The 19,225-nt window shown below is 39.7% G+C and overlaps 1 protein-coding gene across 1 annotated transcript in view; it reads left to right on the top strand.

Moving 5' to 3' along the window:
* CCDC171 (coiled-coil domain containing 171) overlaps positions 1 to 10,669 on the top strand; it is a 182,778-nt gene extending 172,109 nt beyond the window's left edge. The window contains exon 26 of the mRNA XM_030969447.1: positions 1,170 to 10,669. Coding sequence (XP_030825307.1) covers positions 1,170 to 1,373 — 204 coding nt within the window. The 3' untranslated portion in view covers positions 1,374 to 10,669. The remainder of the gene's footprint in view (positions 1 to 1,169) is intronic.
* The last annotated feature ends 8,556 nt before the right edge of the window (positions 10,670 to 19,225 follow it).

Here is a 19,225-nt window from a genome sequence, read left to right as displayed (position 1 = left end):
CTTGTGGTGAAATCAGGAAATCGAAAGAGTTCATATCAAAGGGACCTGTTGAAGTAGGTGTTAGAGGCAACAATTGATTTTTCTTCAGCAATGGTAATTGAGGAAAGGGGAATCTTTAGCGAATGTGTCTTTATACATATGATTGAGACTGGATTTATTGAAATATGAATATGCACGCACCCTTCAGCCTCTCTCCAAATATATATGAGTCAGTGTGTCTGTAGATATGGGTTTATGCTTCAATATGTGTGTGATTATATATGCATTTATACTCCTCCTTAAATGCTGAAAAGAGAATGTTCTAAACCTCAGAGATACTGAAATGGCCATTCAGTGTGTTAATTTTTTTATTCCATAATTACAATTTGCATGTTATGCTTTCACATATTATAAGACGTGATTAAATTTTTGTTATTTTCACACAATGTAGTGCATTGGTAAAGGGCAGAAGAGCTACGTGTCATTGAGTTTTCTTTTCTTTGTTTAGGGGAATACAGAATGTCATTCTTTTACCATTTTTAAAAGAATTGCTAGTATTGATATACTGATATTATCCATAATCTGTCAAAGTACAATGCCTGATGTTTTGGTGCTGTAAGTTCTTTAATGTTGAATTATCTATTTGACTGAATGTTGAGACTTATTGAAATATGAATCATGTTCCCATCAATGTACATTCAGTGTATGTTTTCTGGCCATTTTCTTACAGGCTAACATTTGAAGAGTATTAAGTGTTTGATTTCAATTGATGATAAAATATATTTTAAAAAAACTAAATACATTCCATAATTAACATGGCATGTGTTTCCTAGTAACAGTGATGGGGAGACTGGAAAACATTTTTTTATTTGATGAAAAAGAAATCTGGTAATTGTAATGAAGAGGGGATAAAAGTTCTCTATAAGTATTTGTAGCACTCAAATACAGGAGGTTATTTTTTTCTAATACTTCCTTGGGCAGAATACCTGAGAAAATATGCTTTGTTTCTTTCTATTAAATATGACTATTGGTTCTCAGGTACCAAAGTAAGTGTTTGAAACAACAAGCAAACACTTGCAAATACTTCATATACATACCTTTGTGAAAGGAATTTAACAGTAAATGTAAATTCTCTTTTTGCCTTTTTATTTTTTTATTCTTTATTTATCATTCCAGGAAACAAGAGATAGTTCAAACATCAGCGTGGCTCCAAGCTAGAAATTCAGCCTGACCAGAGTTCTGTCCTAGACTTTTTGGCATTGCAAGCTGAACCTGACACATCCTACAGTGTTATGCAAAACAGAGACAGTTCTCTGTCTTCAATCTGTTTCTTCAACCTGGATGTCACATCCAATCCCAGAAGAACAATGGAAAATGAATTTTCAGATTCTTAGTATCAATAATCTTCTGGAAGGGAAAAATTATATTAATATAAAATGATGCAATTAAAGTGTAATTTTTTGCTATCTTTGAATTGTAGCTCAGCGTTTGTATTTTTTGACATTAATTTTATGGTTTTATGAAAATGTGCATTTGTATGTTCACATTTCTGCACCTGTCAGTTTTGCATACTGAAGCAGTTATTTCTTTAAACTTTTATTTATTGCAGTTGTTCATTTTTTATGTAGTATATTTTTAAATGTTAAAGAATGACACATTTTGGGTAATTTTCCTCAGTCTTAAAAAAAAATCAATAAGCCATTTTAGTCTCTATCTATCAAAGTTGTTTCATACTTGTCTATTTTAAAGCAGGACTGCAATACTTTAATAGGATTGAGAGAGCTATTTGAAATGTATGCCAATGATTCCTGTCATTTCATGGCAGCCCTGCCATGGTTCACTGAGTCCCCTCTTTTCTCTTGTCAGCTCAACTGAAGACAAGCATTTAGTTGCAAACTTTAAGCAGGTTGTGCAAAACAGAAATGATGTGACTGCTTCTCTTCCTGCACAATAATGTCACTGCTGGTCAATGTGAGAAGGTCAGGTTGCTCCTTGTAAAGCTACATGATACCACTTGCCTATTTGAACAAGTTAAGTTAACCACTGAATCTGGTCCCTGCAGGCGCTGAAAACTCACCCTTTTATCAAGTCTGCATTTCATAAGAAAGAAGAACAATTGTGGAGAGAGGATTTCTGATGATATGTTTATATACTTTATAAGGACAGTTCCCAAACCAGTGTTGCAGGTAATATATTTAGTTTAAGCTGAAAGACTAAAAAGTAATGGCTGTTTTGACCTTCAAATAGACTCCTTTTTTGTTGTTGTTGGTAGGACCCAAGAGTGACGCCCATCTTTGATGCTGACAGAATTTAAAGCAAGGCCATTGCCCTGCATTTTCTGCCTTGTAGCACACAAAAGTAAAATTGTATGTCAGGCCGAGATGTCGGGGAGCTGACAAGATGCCCCAGTGACATTTCAGCTGGAAAGAGCAAGTGTCTTGCAACCAAGTGGTCAAATATCAAATAATAGGTCAAGCAGGAAGGAGCTGAGTTCTAACCACAAAGAGGTTTCTGGTAACTTACTTGACAAGCTTTTGGGTGCTTTGTGGCTTGACAAAGTGATGTTCTGTTGGGTATCGCTAGACAGACTGTTCTTTATCGCCTTCAGAAGATCAGACATTGACATTGATTAAACTCTTTAACCCTTAAAGGTTAAATCCTAGCATTTTCATCATTGTGAATGAAGAACAAAAGAAATTTTTAAATATACCATTTGTTTTCATATTAATCACAGAACTCCCTAGTACTATTAACTTTTGATGTGCTGTGTAGTTTTTGACAAAAAAAAATTGAATGCAAAATCTATATAATAGATTGTTTTTCAGTATGGATCAGTGATACATTAGAAAAATAATATTATGCATTATGGAATTTGTAATTTCTTCTAATATATCAGATGTAGGGTTTGATTTTAAAGCTTCATGACTACTACTGAAATTCCATTTTGGATGGGAACGAATATATGCATAAATGATGTATCACTTAAAATGAACAAATCTTCCAACTACCCTTGTTTTCAGGTACTCTAGGATCATAGAATATCCTCAGTTGGAGGAGATCCACAATGATCATCAAGTCCAAATCCTAGCCCTGCACAGGACAATCCCATGACTAACAGCATATGCCTGAGAGCACTGTTCAAATACTTCTTCAAGTCTCTTAGGCTGAAGAGACTTGAAGAAGTATTTGAACCTCCCAGGAGAGTCTGTTCCAGTACCCAACCACCCTCTGGATGAAAATTCTTTCCTTGATATCCAACCTAAACCTCTCCTGACACAACTTCAAGCTTTCAATTCTCTTGGGTCCTCTTACTGGTCACTACAGAGAAGACATTGATGCCTGTCCCTCCTCTTTCCCTGTTGAGGAAGTTGTAACTGCAATGAGGTCTTCTCAGTCTTCTCTTTTCCAGGCTGAGCAAAGCAAGGCACTCCTAATAGGCCTTTTAATTTTCAACGGAAGACCTTTAATCTAAGGGAGCTTCAAATGTTCAGGTATTCTCTATTGTGCAGTCCATTGCTCACAGCCTTGTTGTGCATGTATGTTTGTATAACAATACAGAGCCAACAAATGCCAGATAATAAATCCTGAAGAACTCTTACATGTAAGAGTCAGCTGATAGAGGAAGAACATTCATTTTCTATGTATATTTAGTCTTGAATAGGGAAGAAATAAGTTTTCATTTTCCTCCAAGTGGGTTGGCTCCACTCTTTCATGACAGTGACTGTTCTTAAAGGCACCACAAGTACTGTATTCTACTTTTCCAAATTTAATGTCAAAGATCTATTAATATGAAGAATAAAAGAATATTTCTCAGTGATCATTTTCCTCTCTACTGTGTATAGATGCATTTAAGCACTTTTTAAAGTATATTCTCATGGTACTCCATAGGTTGAGAAAGAAAGTGCCTACTTTTTGCTGTGTGGTTTCAAACTGCTGAAGATTTGCAGTCTACTTGTACCTTTGCCATCATTGCGAGTGTATGTGGTATTGTGCATGTAGAGACAGGAAAAGGATTTCTTTCTGAAATCCTTATTTTACTGAGATTAGGAGTATCTCCTCTGGTTACAGCTCCAGGCATGGTTTTTTGTCATTTCACAGGGATCATAACAATGGCAAACTCAGTGTAGTTATATAGGATGATCTAACAAGCTATCATTTCTCACAAGAACTAGTTTGTAAGTTTTCATTGAAGGAGAACATCTACCTCATTCACTCTATTCAAATATAGACTAACTGTGTGTTATGTACCATTTCTCTTAAAGGTATCCACTTAGAAGGGGCTTTGAAATATATTTTATTTGGCTGTCAGAGGTCCCACTTGTAATCAAAATCTCCTCTTTCTTAGATTGTGAAGAAGCTGAGAGTAGTAAACTGAATTATCTTTAGTGTGATACTCCTGAGTTGCTTTTCTTTGCATTTGGTAAAGTGAAATTTGATACAAATTCCGAATAAGTAGAAGATTCCCTGTTAGTAGTTTACAAATGTAGTTTGTAGCTTACCAAAGCATATTTTTCCCTATCTTTTGGGGACACAATAAAAGTCATGCTTGTATAGAATGTGGCAAGACAGTACAGTAACAGTAGCCTTCAACAGACTGTTTTATGACATCTGCTCTGCCTTGCTTTGAAAATTACAGAGCTTTAGATCTTGATCCTTACTTTCAAAGCTTTTCATTTTTAGCCTAGAATTTAAAGAAGACTAGTTCCACTTGTTTCATCTCAGCACTCCTTCATGAGAACAACTAGTTTCCTTAGAAGAAAGACCGTATTTGGTGGGGTTAAAATAATCTCGATGGTTTTTGAATGTGGTGCAACAAATGATTGGCTTTCTGGTCAGTCTCAAAAATAATATTAATTTATTTACCCACCAAGCAACACATGTCTGAAAAGAGACTGTATAATACATTATTTTTCCCTGCAGTAGGTTTTAAAGCTCTTAGTACAAGTTGGTTTTGTGCCTGTGTGCACACATATGTATATCTTTCTCAGCAAAGATTTTGATTATTGGACTGACAGTATTATCACTCCACATACTCTAAGCAATTCCTACTACACTAGTAGTACAGAGAGTTTTTTTGGCTCCTGTCTCCCACAGCTATTTGCGAATTCAGCAGAATTCAATGACTGTCAACTTGAATAGGCATTTATGGGAGTATCCTCCATTGTAAAAGATTTTGAATGCCTTTTTACCAAGTTAAACCAAGGGAGCTGAGGTTTCAAGGTGCTTAAGATATCTATTCCAGCACCCCTACTTAGTCAGCTACAACAGGTTGCTGAACATTGCCTTCTGTCCTGTCACTAGGCACCACAGAGGATAGTGTGGTTCCATATTCTTTACAGGTATTTACACAAGTTGGTAAGATCTCCCTGAGCCTTCTCTTCTCCAAGCTAAAAAAATCACAGCTCTCTCAGCCTCTTCTCTTATGAGAAAAGATTATGCTTCAGTCATTTTATTAGTCATCTTTTTGGTCCTTCACTGGACTCACTTCTATATTTCCATCTCTCTCATGTGCTAAGGAGGTCTGGACTGGAGCCATTACTGCAGATACAGAGTCATCAATGCTGGATAGAGGGGAATGATTGCCTCCCTTGACTTGCTGGCAGCTCTCTTCCTGATGCAGCCCAAAAGAGCTATTGGCCTGCTTTGCTGTCAGGGCACATTTCTGCCTCATGGTAAACAGGAAGACCAAGAACCTCCAGGTACTTTTCTGCCAAACTGCTCCCCTGACAGTTGGGCGCTAGTCAGTCTCAGTTCCCCATCCTGTCCTGGTGCTGGAGGTGGTTCTCCCCAGGCAGAGCAGCCTTTCTTCTCTTTACTTGAATTTCATCAACTTCCTATCAACCCTTCTCTGGTCTGTCAAAAGTCCCTCTGGATGGCAGCAAATCCTTCTGATCTGTCAGCCACTTCTTCCAGTTTAGTGTCATCTGCAACTTGTGGATTTTGCAGTGGCTCCCATTATCCAGGCCGTTATCAATGTTATGAGTCTGTATTGGTCCCTGTATTGACCCCTGGGGTACACCACTAGTGACTGGTCTCCAGGTGACTTTGTGGCACTGATCACCATCCTTTGAGCTCACCAGTTCAGGCAGTTTTTCAGCTGATTTACCATCCATGTATCTAGTCCATAATTCCTTACTCAACAAGTGGGACATTTAATTTTGTAAAGGGCTCTCCAAGTTTCCAAACACTGCTAAAGCCCTGGATTAAGTGAAAGGCAATATTTTACATAACCTCTTTGTCAATTAGGTCAGTCTGATCATTTGATCACTTATAAGAGCATCTGATCATTCTGCAGTTATTCTGTACTTGAAAGGTTTTCCAGTGCTTTAAATTTAAGATGAATTTGCATGTACTATAACTAAGCTCCTAAAAATATTTAAACTCTTTTCTGATATACAAAATTGCTTTAGTAGCATTTTTCTCCTAATGTTTTTGTAGTTCTTCGATTAATCTCCAGTGAATAAACCCCGAAAAGCCTCTGGCAGCTTCAGGGTTTGGATGAAATCTATATGTGAAGAGCACCTCTCCTACTGCTGATGATGGAACACCAAGCTTACTCAGCATTTCTTTCTCCATTCTGTTGTTGCTTAGCCTTGAAATCCAAACTAACAAAGGAATCTATTAGGACATTCTAGCCTATCTTTTAATCTTGTCCGGTATGAAATGACTTGCCTTCACTTTGGTCTTTGTAATCTGATCATTTTTGGACAATCATTTTGCATCATACTCTCCATATGGCCTAAAAATGTACCTCAATATTTACTCAGAAAGTGTTTCACTGTCTTCTTTCCTCTTTGCTGAGTATTCAACTAAACCGATGGAACCTACAGTGATTTTTTCATAAATTATTTAACATCTGTATGTACAAAATAAAACTGGAAAAATTACATTTTCTTGTAGGTACTCTGACTCTACTATGACTTCAGTTTTACAGATTTAGACGTGACTTTCACTTAGGTCTCTGCAAATTGTCCTTCAATGGGAGATGGAAGGTGACATGCTCTTTGTCATGCTAACATGGATCCGATTGCTGTCATGGGGAGCATCATGTAGGAATTTTGGGCAATTTATGTAATTCTATGTATTGCAGTTCAGTGCTTTACAAACCAGCCTTTCAGCTATGCATATGAAACTGAATCTTTGTCTGTTATTTCTGGTGTCCAGTGACTGATGAATAAAATTGAACAAGGACAAAGCAAAATATGAGGAAGTGTCTGAAAACTAAATTGTTTCCAAGGAATGCTCAGCAGGAGGTAGGGAGATCCAGTGAATAATTTTTCTTCAGTTCTTTATTTACCACCTCTATTGTACCATGTTTCCTGTCGCTTCATAAGCTAATAGTACTAAAAATTATTACTGATATCAGATTGCTTTCTCATGGCTCTACTATGCCAAATTAAAGCTTCATAAGTGGTTGGACTTTGTTTTGACTAATTTAATGAAAGTCAGTAATTAAAAAATAGAAGATGTTAGATTTCAAGATTAGATTTTAAGCACAAGTATTGTCACCATTATTGTATAAGTATCCTTTATTTTTCTTGGTAAACAAAGTTTTTAATCTTCCACTGCATGACAGTAACAGGAGATTGTTCAAAAATAAAGCCATGCTAATTATGTTTAAATGATTACATTTCATTTTGTGTGATATACAGCTAGCCCACAGAGCAGTCCCACTAACTGACTTGCAGATATCTGAAACACTAATGATGTGGTCCTAAAAGTTGTGGAAACAAGGATCATGGATGCTGTAATTGTGAGCAGTACAGTTACGAAAGGCATGTACCTTCTACATGTTACAGGAAAAATGCTGTTAGGCTTAAGAATCTGGCACACATGCATTGCAAAATAAGTAGGGGCAACTTCTGTATGAATCAGGCGAGAGTTTCAGTAACTTTCAGTGTATGCTGTGTTGACTTGCCATTAGAATGACATACAAAAAGTCCTTAAAATGCATGGGATTCTACTGGAACATATGGGGTGGAATCCAAAGTTACACTCTATTCTGTGACATTCATATATATAGCATTTTAGATTTTTGCTGACTAAAAAGCTTTTGAAATTAATTTGTAAACCTCAGTACACAAGGTAACTATCAAAAGCTATCAAAAGAAAAGTGAGAGAATTGTGAATTAAATATTAAATCCTTTCCTACCTCAACACCATGTGAAGGTTAATAAAATTTGTTCCCATAAACAATAGCATGGGAGAAATCTTAGTTGTAATGTTTGCAGTGGTAGATAAATCCTGGTTTCAGGCTTCATTCTCAATTGGCTTACTGAAACAAATTTATGTCAGACATTTGGGGTGGGAAGCTGTATATATTAAAGCACTGACCTTAACAAGAGTCATGCAGCTAAAATCCTGCACTTTTCTTTTAAAATGTCAGGGGTTAATGTTATTTAAATGCAGTATTTGGTGGTTTAATTGAGTCATGCTTCGTTGTCTTTTACTGCGCATTAATGCCAATGAAACACTGATTGTTGACAGAAAGTTCTCTTTAGCAAAGTATACACTGACATATCATAGTGCTATAGAAAAACAAGTGTGCAAGACAGAATAGTCATACTCTGCTGGCGTAGGAATCCTGTACTGTCTAAATGGTGGCAATATCCATTATACACTGACGGGAAATGTGAACTAGGCTTGCTTTTGTTGTATGTTTTCAGACTGCCTCTTGAAAGAACTGGTGAGACAATTGAGTCTTTAGACAAAGAAATTAATCTCAAGGGGTTTTTTTTTGTTGGGTGTGTCACACAAGTTAGTAAATGTATATTGAAAAGGACAATCCAACTCCTGAAGAGAGTTTTGTTATAGAAGTGCCTTTTGACAGCTTTTGTAATCTGGCATTAGGACATACCAATAGGTTTTCATCTTGACTTTGTCTAAGTTGGGAAAAAGTAAGTTCATGTTATTTCTCTGAATGCTTCTCAGTGTTAACTCTTCCTGCCGGCTTAAAACCCCCAAGAGGGAATAGATGCAGACTTGGCAATTGAGATGTAAAAAATAGTACAAATTGTGGACTCAAAAGTTTTGAAGAGGAGTACAGGAAGGAACAAACACTAGTGAGTTTATAAGAGCAGTGTGTGCACTGGGTAGGATATATTTGGTGTTGTGCTTTTTCACGATGGAATAGTAATTCCAAAGTAACTGCCATCATATGGACAGCTGCTTTATACTTCCTTATTTTGGCTGGAGAAGTCTGCATGCTGTTTGTCTAGTCCTGTAGGACTTAGTTACACTTTTGGACTCTGAGCTTTCCAGGATTTTTCTCATGACTGCAGGGTGGTTTCTGGAAGTCATTAGAATTCTGTCTTGGAAATGTATTTGCAAATGCTCATGAGTTATGACTTTCAAAAGTTTTTTTTCAAGCCAGTGTTATTTTTCAAATTGATATCAGCCAGCCTGGTTGAAACATGAAACTGTAAATGAACCTAGCTTGTGTGAAACTTTTGATGCATTTGGGGAACTTCCTGGTCCTTATAGTGTTTTATTAGGCGGCATTGGTACATCACACTTGGCCTTCTAAGGGAAAAACAAAGTGTTTTAATCTTGTGTGAATCACAAGTAAATCACAAAGAGTGATTTTGTGGAAAGTCATAATAGTCAGCTTTTTAGCAGCAGCATTTAAGCTCATTTAAGGGCCTGCCTTAATGTGTCTAGCTAAATATATTTAGTTTTCTCCTTATGTCTAAGATATTATGAAAGTGTCTGGAAGCAGATTAACTGCTCCACATTGGAATGACTGGTGACATTTGCAGATCTGTCTTCTTCCAAGATCTGCACTGAGTCTGTTGTATACTGTAAAGACCTGTATAGTTCAGCAGGCAAGACCTACACTTCTGGCCTGTGCAGACTTAATTCTCTCTACCACTGGCTCAAGGGCAAAAAGTAGATCTTTCTAGCTTCCAGAAACTCACAACTATGCTGAGCAATACGGAATTGGGAAGCCATAAGTAGACTTGTGGAAGTCCCCTGGAGTTCAAAGTCTAATTATCCATACAATGCATTTGTATATGAACATTTGAGTTGAGTCTTCACTTTTTTAATGCTAAATTTTAGTTAAGGTATTTTTTAGCAGCTTCTGGTGTATGTGCACATGTTGTGTGCCTTTGCCCTTAACTACTTATTTTTCCCAGAAGCTCTTGTAGCAGTCAGATAGAGCCAGCTGTTGCTTAGTGAACTCTTAGGACTCCATTAGGCATAATGTATTAAATTATTATCAAGGAAAATAGGGAAACTCAAAAATTAACAGCAAAGTGTGATGAATTTTGTATTCAGCATTGTAAATAAACCAATTTTTAAAGGAGCCAAATATATCTTAGGTTAACTAAAAAGCATAGCTTAGGCCAAAAAGCTCCAAGAAAAAGGTATGGAAAACCAATTAGAGAAATTGTCTTAATACTTTCTTAATGGACACTCTAATTTAGGAAAATAGTTTATAACAGGAGAGAATATCTAGAAGCAGCTTTAATTGTGAAGGGTCAGAAAGAAAAGAAAACCAATGGATCTCTGATTAGGTTCAGAGGACATCTGTAGCATTGTTCAGGCTCTGATTATTTCTAAAGAAGAGGCTTCTGTGATTGTATCAATAAATTAGGGTTTGGACACACCCTGTAAAACAAAGAGAAAAAAACCACTTTATCTCTCATTGTTTTGGTTTAGAGCAAAATTTTGGGAGAGAGAGAGAGAGAGAGTCTCTAGAGGGGCTCTAGTAGGAGGATAAATTCAATCGGCCCCTCCCCCCCACAACTAGTCTGGGAGAAAATACTTCTTTGAAGAAAAGTGGAAAAAAGCTGTTTATTAAACAATAGAACTTAACAATATTAAAACAATAAAACTCTTTGCCGCTCTAAAAGAGATGACTAATTGAGAAAACCTCTCCGGTTGCAGCCCAGCTCACTCAGTCTCTTATCAGTCTTTTTGGTGCTGGAATTCTCGCAGGCCAGGCCCGGCCTGGCTCGGTGGCTACAGGTGTGAGCTGCCGGTGCTCCCCTGGGTGTTCAGTCTAGAGCAGGTTCTAAGAGGTCTAAAGAAAAGGAAAAGAAAAACTACAGTCTAGGGACTCTTCTTTGCCTCAGCCAGCTAAAACTAACTAAAAGCAAAAGGAGAGCTCTCTGTCCTGCCGTCTGTCTGTCCGCAGACAACACAGTTTTGGAGGAGGAATGCGGGGGAGTACGTGCAATGTCTGAGCGAAGAAAAAAAAAAAGAACTGTGCGATTCTTCTCTCTCCCTTTTCACTCTCTGCAACAAGTCTTAAAGGTGCAAAACTTATTATTATTCAGCATAAACTAATGAGACGATTTGGGGATAAAAGCATTATATAGTCAACCCAGGACACTCATGTCAACTGCTACATGTAAAACCAAAACAAACCAACAAACAAAAAACCCAAACAACAATGACAATAATGAAACAAAAGAGAAACAAACAAAAACCCTCCCAGTTTACCCTTTGAGATGGAATCCCTTTGTCCAGGAGTCTGACTGTAAATTCTCATTAAGACTAAACTCTACCAGTTTTACTCCAGTACCATAAGAAAATGTTTTCATTCTCAGATGAAAAATGCTATTGATCTGCAACATCATTTTATTGTTGTGTCTACTGTATTAATGTCCTGTAGCCTGGGAATGTATCTTAATTTAACTGAAAATGCAAATTTCCTTCAGTGTGAAACACCCTTTCAGCTGTAACTACAACAAAAGTTTTCATTAAGTATTTGTGGAATACTTGTTTGTATTGCACTTTTGTGTCTGTATTAGTGGCTGAGCACTGCATAGGGAATAGTAGGGAAATTAATAAATGTTACTACTGAGATATTTGCTAGAATTTCAAACAAATTGCTTGAAACCTAGCAGCAGACAGCCTAACTGGACTGACTCTGCAGTAATAGTAAATTTAAAAGGAAGTGATAAAGAGGATCTTGTTTGAATAGCTCAGACATGTTTTTCTATAAGCTAAACTTAGACCCTGTTGCTTTTCTACTTAGGTAAAATTTAGCGTCTTTATTAATGGATGTAGTGTCCATTTGCCTACTGTGGTCCCCTGTGATCACAGGTTCTAACTAGACTACAAAAGGGTGAAGATTCACAAGCCATATAATGCCATTCTCTGCAAAGGAAATGTATGTTGCTTCCCCTGTAAGAATCACGTAGTTTTACAGTGGGTTGAGGAGAACCATATCATTCTTCCTATTTCAGCAAAAATGTTTCTGTCTCACGTACACACACAGCTTGACTTCCGAAAGGGTACAGATTAAACAGTTGGGGTTATATGAAAAGTGTCTGAAGTTCTCTTCCTAGCCATAAAGAATTGCACTATAAAGATTTATAATTCGAAAGGGAGGAGTTTCCTCTTTTCTGCTACTGCACAAAAAGACTTGGTTACTTTTAATAACTGAAATGGTTTCTACGTCTGTCTGAGTCTACAAGAACCTCTTAGAAAGTTCACAGAGCAGTTACAGTTCACCATGTGAGCTAGTCAAATGCAAACTTATTTCTTTGAGCAAGCACTAGTTATCCTTTCCATTAAACCAGTTGTCTAATGCATATCCAATTTAGATACTATAATTTTTATAGACGACTCCAAGGACCTCAAGAAGATATGAAGCTTAGGGACATGCAGGGATATGAAGGTTAGGGACATGAAGTCAACACAAGTCCCATATAGAGGTACTTGTGTTGACTTTAGACTTGAATCTGGACTGTAATCCTAAGAAGAGTCTTGTTATAGAAATTTCTACATGGCTTCCACAGGCATCTTTTTTGCGCTGATTTCCTGTTCTCCTTTTCCTGTATGTCTGCTTTGTTTATTATGTATGTATATGTAGATTTATTTCACAGTCAAGATTCTTTCTTTGCCAGAATGAAGGAGTACTCCATGAGAATGAATGAAGGAAGAAAGTAGATACAGGTCATACAACTTAGAGTGTGTCTAGAATTTCTCCTATGTTAGAGCAGAGTTTAAACATCCTATCAGAAATACAGCATTAGTCAATTGGGTTGTAAACCTGATAATACAGTTTTCTTGTTTTGACCACCAAAATAAGTCAATTCTAAGTAATATTTTAATGCATTGTCTTTGATCCAGTTATTCATATTGTGAGAGTTTTGTCTTAAAACAGGTATCATGTCCCCAAAGATGGCATTATTTTGCCATTATTACATGAACTCAGATGCTTTTCTTAGAAGAATCAAATTCTGCCATACTCATTACACAGAATCCCTGAGTCACAGAATATGCTGAGTTTGAAGGGATGCAAAAGGATCATCAAGTCCAACTCCTGGCCCTGTAAGCACCATCCCCAGGAGTCACACCGTGTGCCTCAGAGTACTGTCCAAATGCTTCTTGAGCTCTATCAGGCTGGTGCTGTGACCACATCCCTGGAGAACATGTTCTGGTGCCCAATCACCCTCTGGGTGAAGAACCTTTTCCTTTCACTTGAGGTGAGGCTGTCCCAGGTCAGAGCAGAGCAGGACAATCCCCTCCCTTGCCTGGCTGGTGATGCTGTCCCTGGTGCCCCCCCAGGACAGGGTTGGCCCTCCTGGCTGCCGGGACACTGCTGACTCACGTTCAGCTTTTCATTGAGCAGGACCCCCAGGTCCCTTTCCATGGCACTGCTTTCTCTTGTTGAACTTCACATGGTTGGTGATTGCCCAGACCCCTCATTTGTTAAGGCCTCTCTGCAGGGCCTCCCTGCCTTCAAGGGCAGCAGCTCCTCTTGGTTTTGTATCAGCTGGGAACTTGCTTGGTATCCCTTCCAGTCCTACAGCCAAGTAATTTGTGAAGATGTTGAAGAGCACTGGGCCAAGGATGGAGCCCTGTGGAACCCCACCAGTGACAGGTCCCCAGCCTGATATCACCCCATTCACTGTAACCCCTTGTGCCTGTGAGTCAGGTGCTCACCCATTACATGATGTGTTTATCCAGCTGTGTGCTGGACATTTTGTCCAGAAGGTTTTGCTGAAGCCCAAAATTATATCAGCTGTCTCTCCTTGATCACCTGCATGTGCTACCTTCTCATAAAAGGAAATCAGGTTTGATAAGCAGGTATTTCCTCTCATGAAGCCATGCTGGCTATGACCAAATACTGCATTATGTTTTAGATGTTTTTAATAGCTCCCAGAATAATGTTCTCCTAACTTTAGCAGGCAATAAAATGAGACTGAGAGGCCTGGAGTTTCCAGAGTCTTACTTCTTGCCCTTCTTGAAAACTGGGACAATGGTCATGTGTTAGGTTGCAATGAAAGATGTGGCTGGGGGTGTGTGTTCAATTGCCATCTGTTAGAACCAGGTGGGGCAGTTTTCTTTACCTCTTCCACAACCCATCCTCCCTCCTGGAAGATATTTTCTGTTAATGGGCCGTTGAGTCTCACTGCATGACTGACAAAATGACATCATCCCATTGTGAGATGCTCCGCCCAGGGGAAGGAGCCAAGCATTCCTACCTGAATATAATCTGAGATTTGGAATACCACAGGCAGCCTTTTCCCACTGCATTGGTACCAGAGGAGCAGCTTTTTTCCACTGGATTCCCAGAGGAAGACGAGGCCCATCATTGGACCTTCAGAGGAAAACTACCCCCTTTCTGCAGGGTCATTGTTTCAACAAAACTATATCTGTCACTCCAGGAGGACTGCAGCCACCATTTAATCAGACTGCTACCAACACCCTGACCAACAGGGTGTCAGTTTGTATTCTGACTCTGTCAGTGTTGTTTTATAATACTGCATTTTTATTTTTATTTTCCTAATGAAGAACTGTTATTCTTACTCCCATATCTTTGCCTGAGAGCCCCTTAATTTCAAAATTATAATAATTCAGATTATGTCTGAAGTATTCAATGATTCAGTGATGTCAGAGGGAGGGGTTTCACATTTTCTATTTCAAGAGATACTCCTGCCTGTCTTAGCAGACATCTGTCTTTTGAAACCAAGACAGTTCACCAGGTTCCAGACAGCTTGGACTGCTCTGTATTCCTAAGACCACTCAAAAATCATTGAGAGAGGCTTTGCTATGAGATCAGATAGCTCTGTGAGGATTCTCAGAGGAATCCCATTCGACCCCATTGATCTGTAGGGATCCAGCTGGAGCAGCAGATCCCACACAAGTTCAGGTTTGACTGGCATTTATAATTCTCACAGTCCTGGTCCACCAGCTGAAGACACTGGGACTCCCTTAGTCCATAGCCCATCACTGATGTTGAAGGGAGAGACAAAGAATGCATTGAACACCTCTGCCATGTCCATCCCCATCTGTGAGGTGACCATCCTCATCCTGTAACGGGCCACTATTATTTTTATGCTGCCTGTTGCTATTTTAATATGCATGAGAAATCTCTTTATTGCTCACGCAATTCTGTCCAGCTTCATCTCCAGTTGATCTTTGGCTGCATGAATTTTCTCCCTACAGTGGTGAGCAGCATCTCTTATTGTTCTCATGCCACCTGACCTTGCTTCCATGAGGCAAGATCCCAGTGGAAAAGGCATACACCTTCCTTTTTTTGTCTTATTTCCAAGAGAAGATTCCTGCTCAGCCAAGCCAGCCTTTTGCCTCATCTGCTTGACTTCAGACATTTGGGAATTGCCTGCTCCTGTCCTCATAGAAGGTGATGTTTAAGAAGTGACCAGCACTGATGGACCTGAGCATCTGCAAATACATTTTCCCAGGGGACATTACTCTCTAATTCCCTGAGCAGCTTGAAGTTTTCTCACATGATACCGGAATTGCTGCCTGCACTTTTCCTGCTGTCAGCTGAGATTTTAAGCTTGATCTCTTTGTGGGCAAGACAGTTGCCAGTGTCCACTTTGATCCGCAAGATCCTCTCTGTTGACAAGTAGGAGATTGAGGAGAACATCCTTCCGAGTCAGCTCCCTTAGGACCTATTCAATAAAGCTGTCATCCAGGTTTTTTAAGGATCTTCTGGCCCAGGTTGTACCTGCTGCATGATGCTCCCAGCTGATTTCTGGCAAGCTGAAGTCCCCCATAAGGACAAGGGCAGTGGACTTGGAAGTGTCCTTTAGTTCCTCAAAGAATAATTTGTCAGCATCATTGTCCTGGCTGGGAGGTCTGTAGTAGAGTCCCACAATAACATCCACATTATTTTTTTATCTCTTGACTCTTATCCAGAGGCTCTCAAGTGTGCCATTGCCACCTCTAAGCTCCACACATTTTGTCCTTTTCATTACATACAATGCCATCCCCTAGCCTCTTCTGCCCCTGTTCCATCTGAAGAGCATGTAACTGTCCCTCAGGGCACTCTAGTCACAGGACTCGTCCCACCAGGTTTTACTTACGCTAATTATGTCAAATCTCTGGGACAGAGCCAGGCTTCCAGCTCATCTTCTTTTTTTTACCTTGGAGTATGCCTTAGTGTAGAAACATTTCAGGTGTGGTACATTGTAGTCAATGAAGCTGATTGAAGGGTTCCATTAGTGCTTGTTTCCTTAAGTTTTGTCATACCATCCCATTGCTTACCATAGCGGGCCTGGTTTGGTCCCTTTTTCCCTTCCAAGCTAGTTTAAGGCTCTATCCAGAACTGCTAGCTCCTGTGCTAGAGTTCTTCTTCCCCTCTGAGAAAGGTGAATGTCTAGTTCCATATTCCTGCTCTGAAAGGTGTCAGTAGACCAGGTTTTGAGTAGAATATGGTCAAAAGCACCAATTTTTTTCTGATTACACCAGCCTGAGAGCCACAGTTGACCTGATGGATCCGCCTATTCCTATTAATAATATTTGTTGTTACCAGAAGGATCGAGGAAATCACAACTTGTGTTTCTGATCCTTCTATCAATCTTCTCAAAACACTTAATGTCTCTTTGATTGCCCTTGGACTTCTCTTTGTTATATCATCGCTGCCCCATTGAACCACCAATAAAGGATAGTAATCACAAGGCCTTAATATACTGGGGAGTCTTCCAATAATGTCCCTTATCCATGCCCCCATGAGCTGGGTCCAGTCTGCATGTCAGGCCCTCCATTACCTTAGAAGGGGGTCTCCTATTACAACTACCCTCCTTTTCCTCTTAACAGGAGGTTGTGATGTGGGGTACAGATGGTGTTGCATTAGGAGGCCACTTGATCCCAGAAGAACCTTTACCTACCTTCTCAGTTGTCTGGCCTTCTTACTTCCAAAGCCTTACACATGCTATAGAAGGTGCCAGTGCTGCTTGTCAGATTCTGAGAAGGAGGAGGAACTTTCCTCCTTGTGCACACTGTGATCTGCTTCCAGTCTTCATCTCGACAGATCCTGGACTAAAAGATCTTGGGCTAGTTACTGTGCAGGGTTCTGAGTCCATCTGCTTTTCCACTGCAATGTAAGTTAGAGACTCCCAAGAGCCTTGAGACCATACTATCTCTGAAAATAATCCTCAGCCCCTTCCTTGTGTGCTCAAATAGTACACAGCCTGTTTACTTCTTCCTGTAGCTCCCTCCTCTGGTGACACAGCTCCTCAACCAGAGCACATCTTCTGCAAAGTAAGTATTTCCCAGCCCCAGCCTTGCAGAAAGACACTCCTGGCAGCCTGTGACCTGGAGAGCTCCATCTCCCATCAGCAGTTGGTCTGTCTGGAGGCCTCTGACATGGCTGGTTCAGTGACTTCTGCAGCTACACGATTGAGCTTGGTGTGTCAACACCTTAGCCGAGGAAGGTTGAACTAGTGTGCTAAAAAGATTGAGGCTAAAAGATGCTGTTCCTTACCACCTATTCAGTCTGTTTGCTGCCTCTATTGGCTGCTCCCAGATGGTGGGAGAGCTGTTTGCCCTGCTTGTGTGAGTTGCCATGCAAAGTGCTGTGCCGTGCCCTTACTGCCGAGCCACATCCCTGTTTGCCATGGTCCCTGGAGCTGTTTTGATCTCCTGTGAATGGAGCTCCTCCTGTACAGCCTGATCTAACCCTCACTCCCAGAGTTCCTTCAGTCACTGCTGCCTCTCCAGTTGACCATATTAACAAAAATGTTTCCAGATGGGAACTTAGAGGATGGCAAAGGTGACAGAAAAATTAAGGTCATTAAAAATTGTTCATTCACTTGGTACAGATATGAAAAACATTGTGTATAACACACAATAATGATGAGACACACCAATATGTATATGTGAATGGCTGTCAGTCTAGTAAAAGATTGGAGGGGAAACTTCATTGTTTTGAAACCTGAGGTTTGTATCCACAGCAAATGAGAGCCTGAGCATATCCTAAGGTTCTATAGTTCATTCCCTCTATCTGTACCTTTCAGTACCCAGGAGCATTTGGTTTGTTTAGGTAATGTTCCTATTTTACGATAATTACTTATCTATTCCATGATACTACTACATGAGGGATGTGACCATTCTCATAAATCACAGAAATGACCAAATTAATTTTTGCAGCTTATAACTGTAAACAAGCCACTAGCTTACAAATCACAGAATTGCAGAATGGCTGATGTTGGATAGGACCTCTAAAATCTAGTTCCATATTCCTGCTCAGAGCAGAGTCAGCTAAAGCTAAACTGTGTTCAGTTGGTCTTTGAATGTCTCCAAGGATCTAGACTTCAGAACCCCTCTGGACAATCTGTGTCACCTTCACAATGAAAAACTGTTTCCTGATGTTGCAAGGGACTCTTGAACTTCCAGTGTTTCAGTTTGTGCCCATTGCCTCTGGTCCTGTCACCGGGCTCCACAGAGGGGAATCTGGCTCCTTCATCTTCATTCTGTCCTGTTGGTATACATGTGCGCAAGGTCTCCCTTGGGCTGCTTTTTCTTCAGGTGAACAAGCCCAGCTCTCTCAGCCTCCCCTCATATGAAAGTTAGTATAGTACATACAGTATCTTTGTTACCCTGCAGAAGTTGTTCCAGCGTATCCATGTCTCTTTTGTACCGGGTAGCCCAGATCTGGCCCCAGTATGGCTACATGTGGCCTCGCCAGTGCTGAACAGAGTGGAAGGCTCACCTTCTTCAACCTGCTTACCACTCTCTGCCCAAAGCAGCCCATGATACTGTTGACCTTTCATGCTGTGAGAATGCATTGCTGCCTCATGGTCAGCTTGCTGCTTGTTGAAACTCCAAACTTGTTTCTGAAAAACTAATCTCCATCTGGGTAGCTGGCATGTACTTGTGCCTGGGGTTATTTCTCCTCAGTTATGGGATTTCCAGTTTCTCCTTGTTGTACTTCTGGTGTTTTCTCTTGGGGAAATGCCTCTGATTGTCAGCAAAATGCCCTGGTGTATCAGTCACACTGCCCAGTTCTGTCATCTGTGAACCTGCTGAGGATGCGCTT

This window comes from Camarhynchus parvulus, chromosome Z, assembly GCF_901933205.1.
Source record: "Camarhynchus parvulus chromosome Z, STF_HiC, whole genome shotgun sequence".
Lineage (NCBI taxonomy): Eukaryota > Metazoa > Chordata > Aves > Passeriformes > Thraupidae > Camarhynchus > Camarhynchus parvulus.
This window is presented reverse-complemented; position numbering and strand designations above follow the sequence as displayed.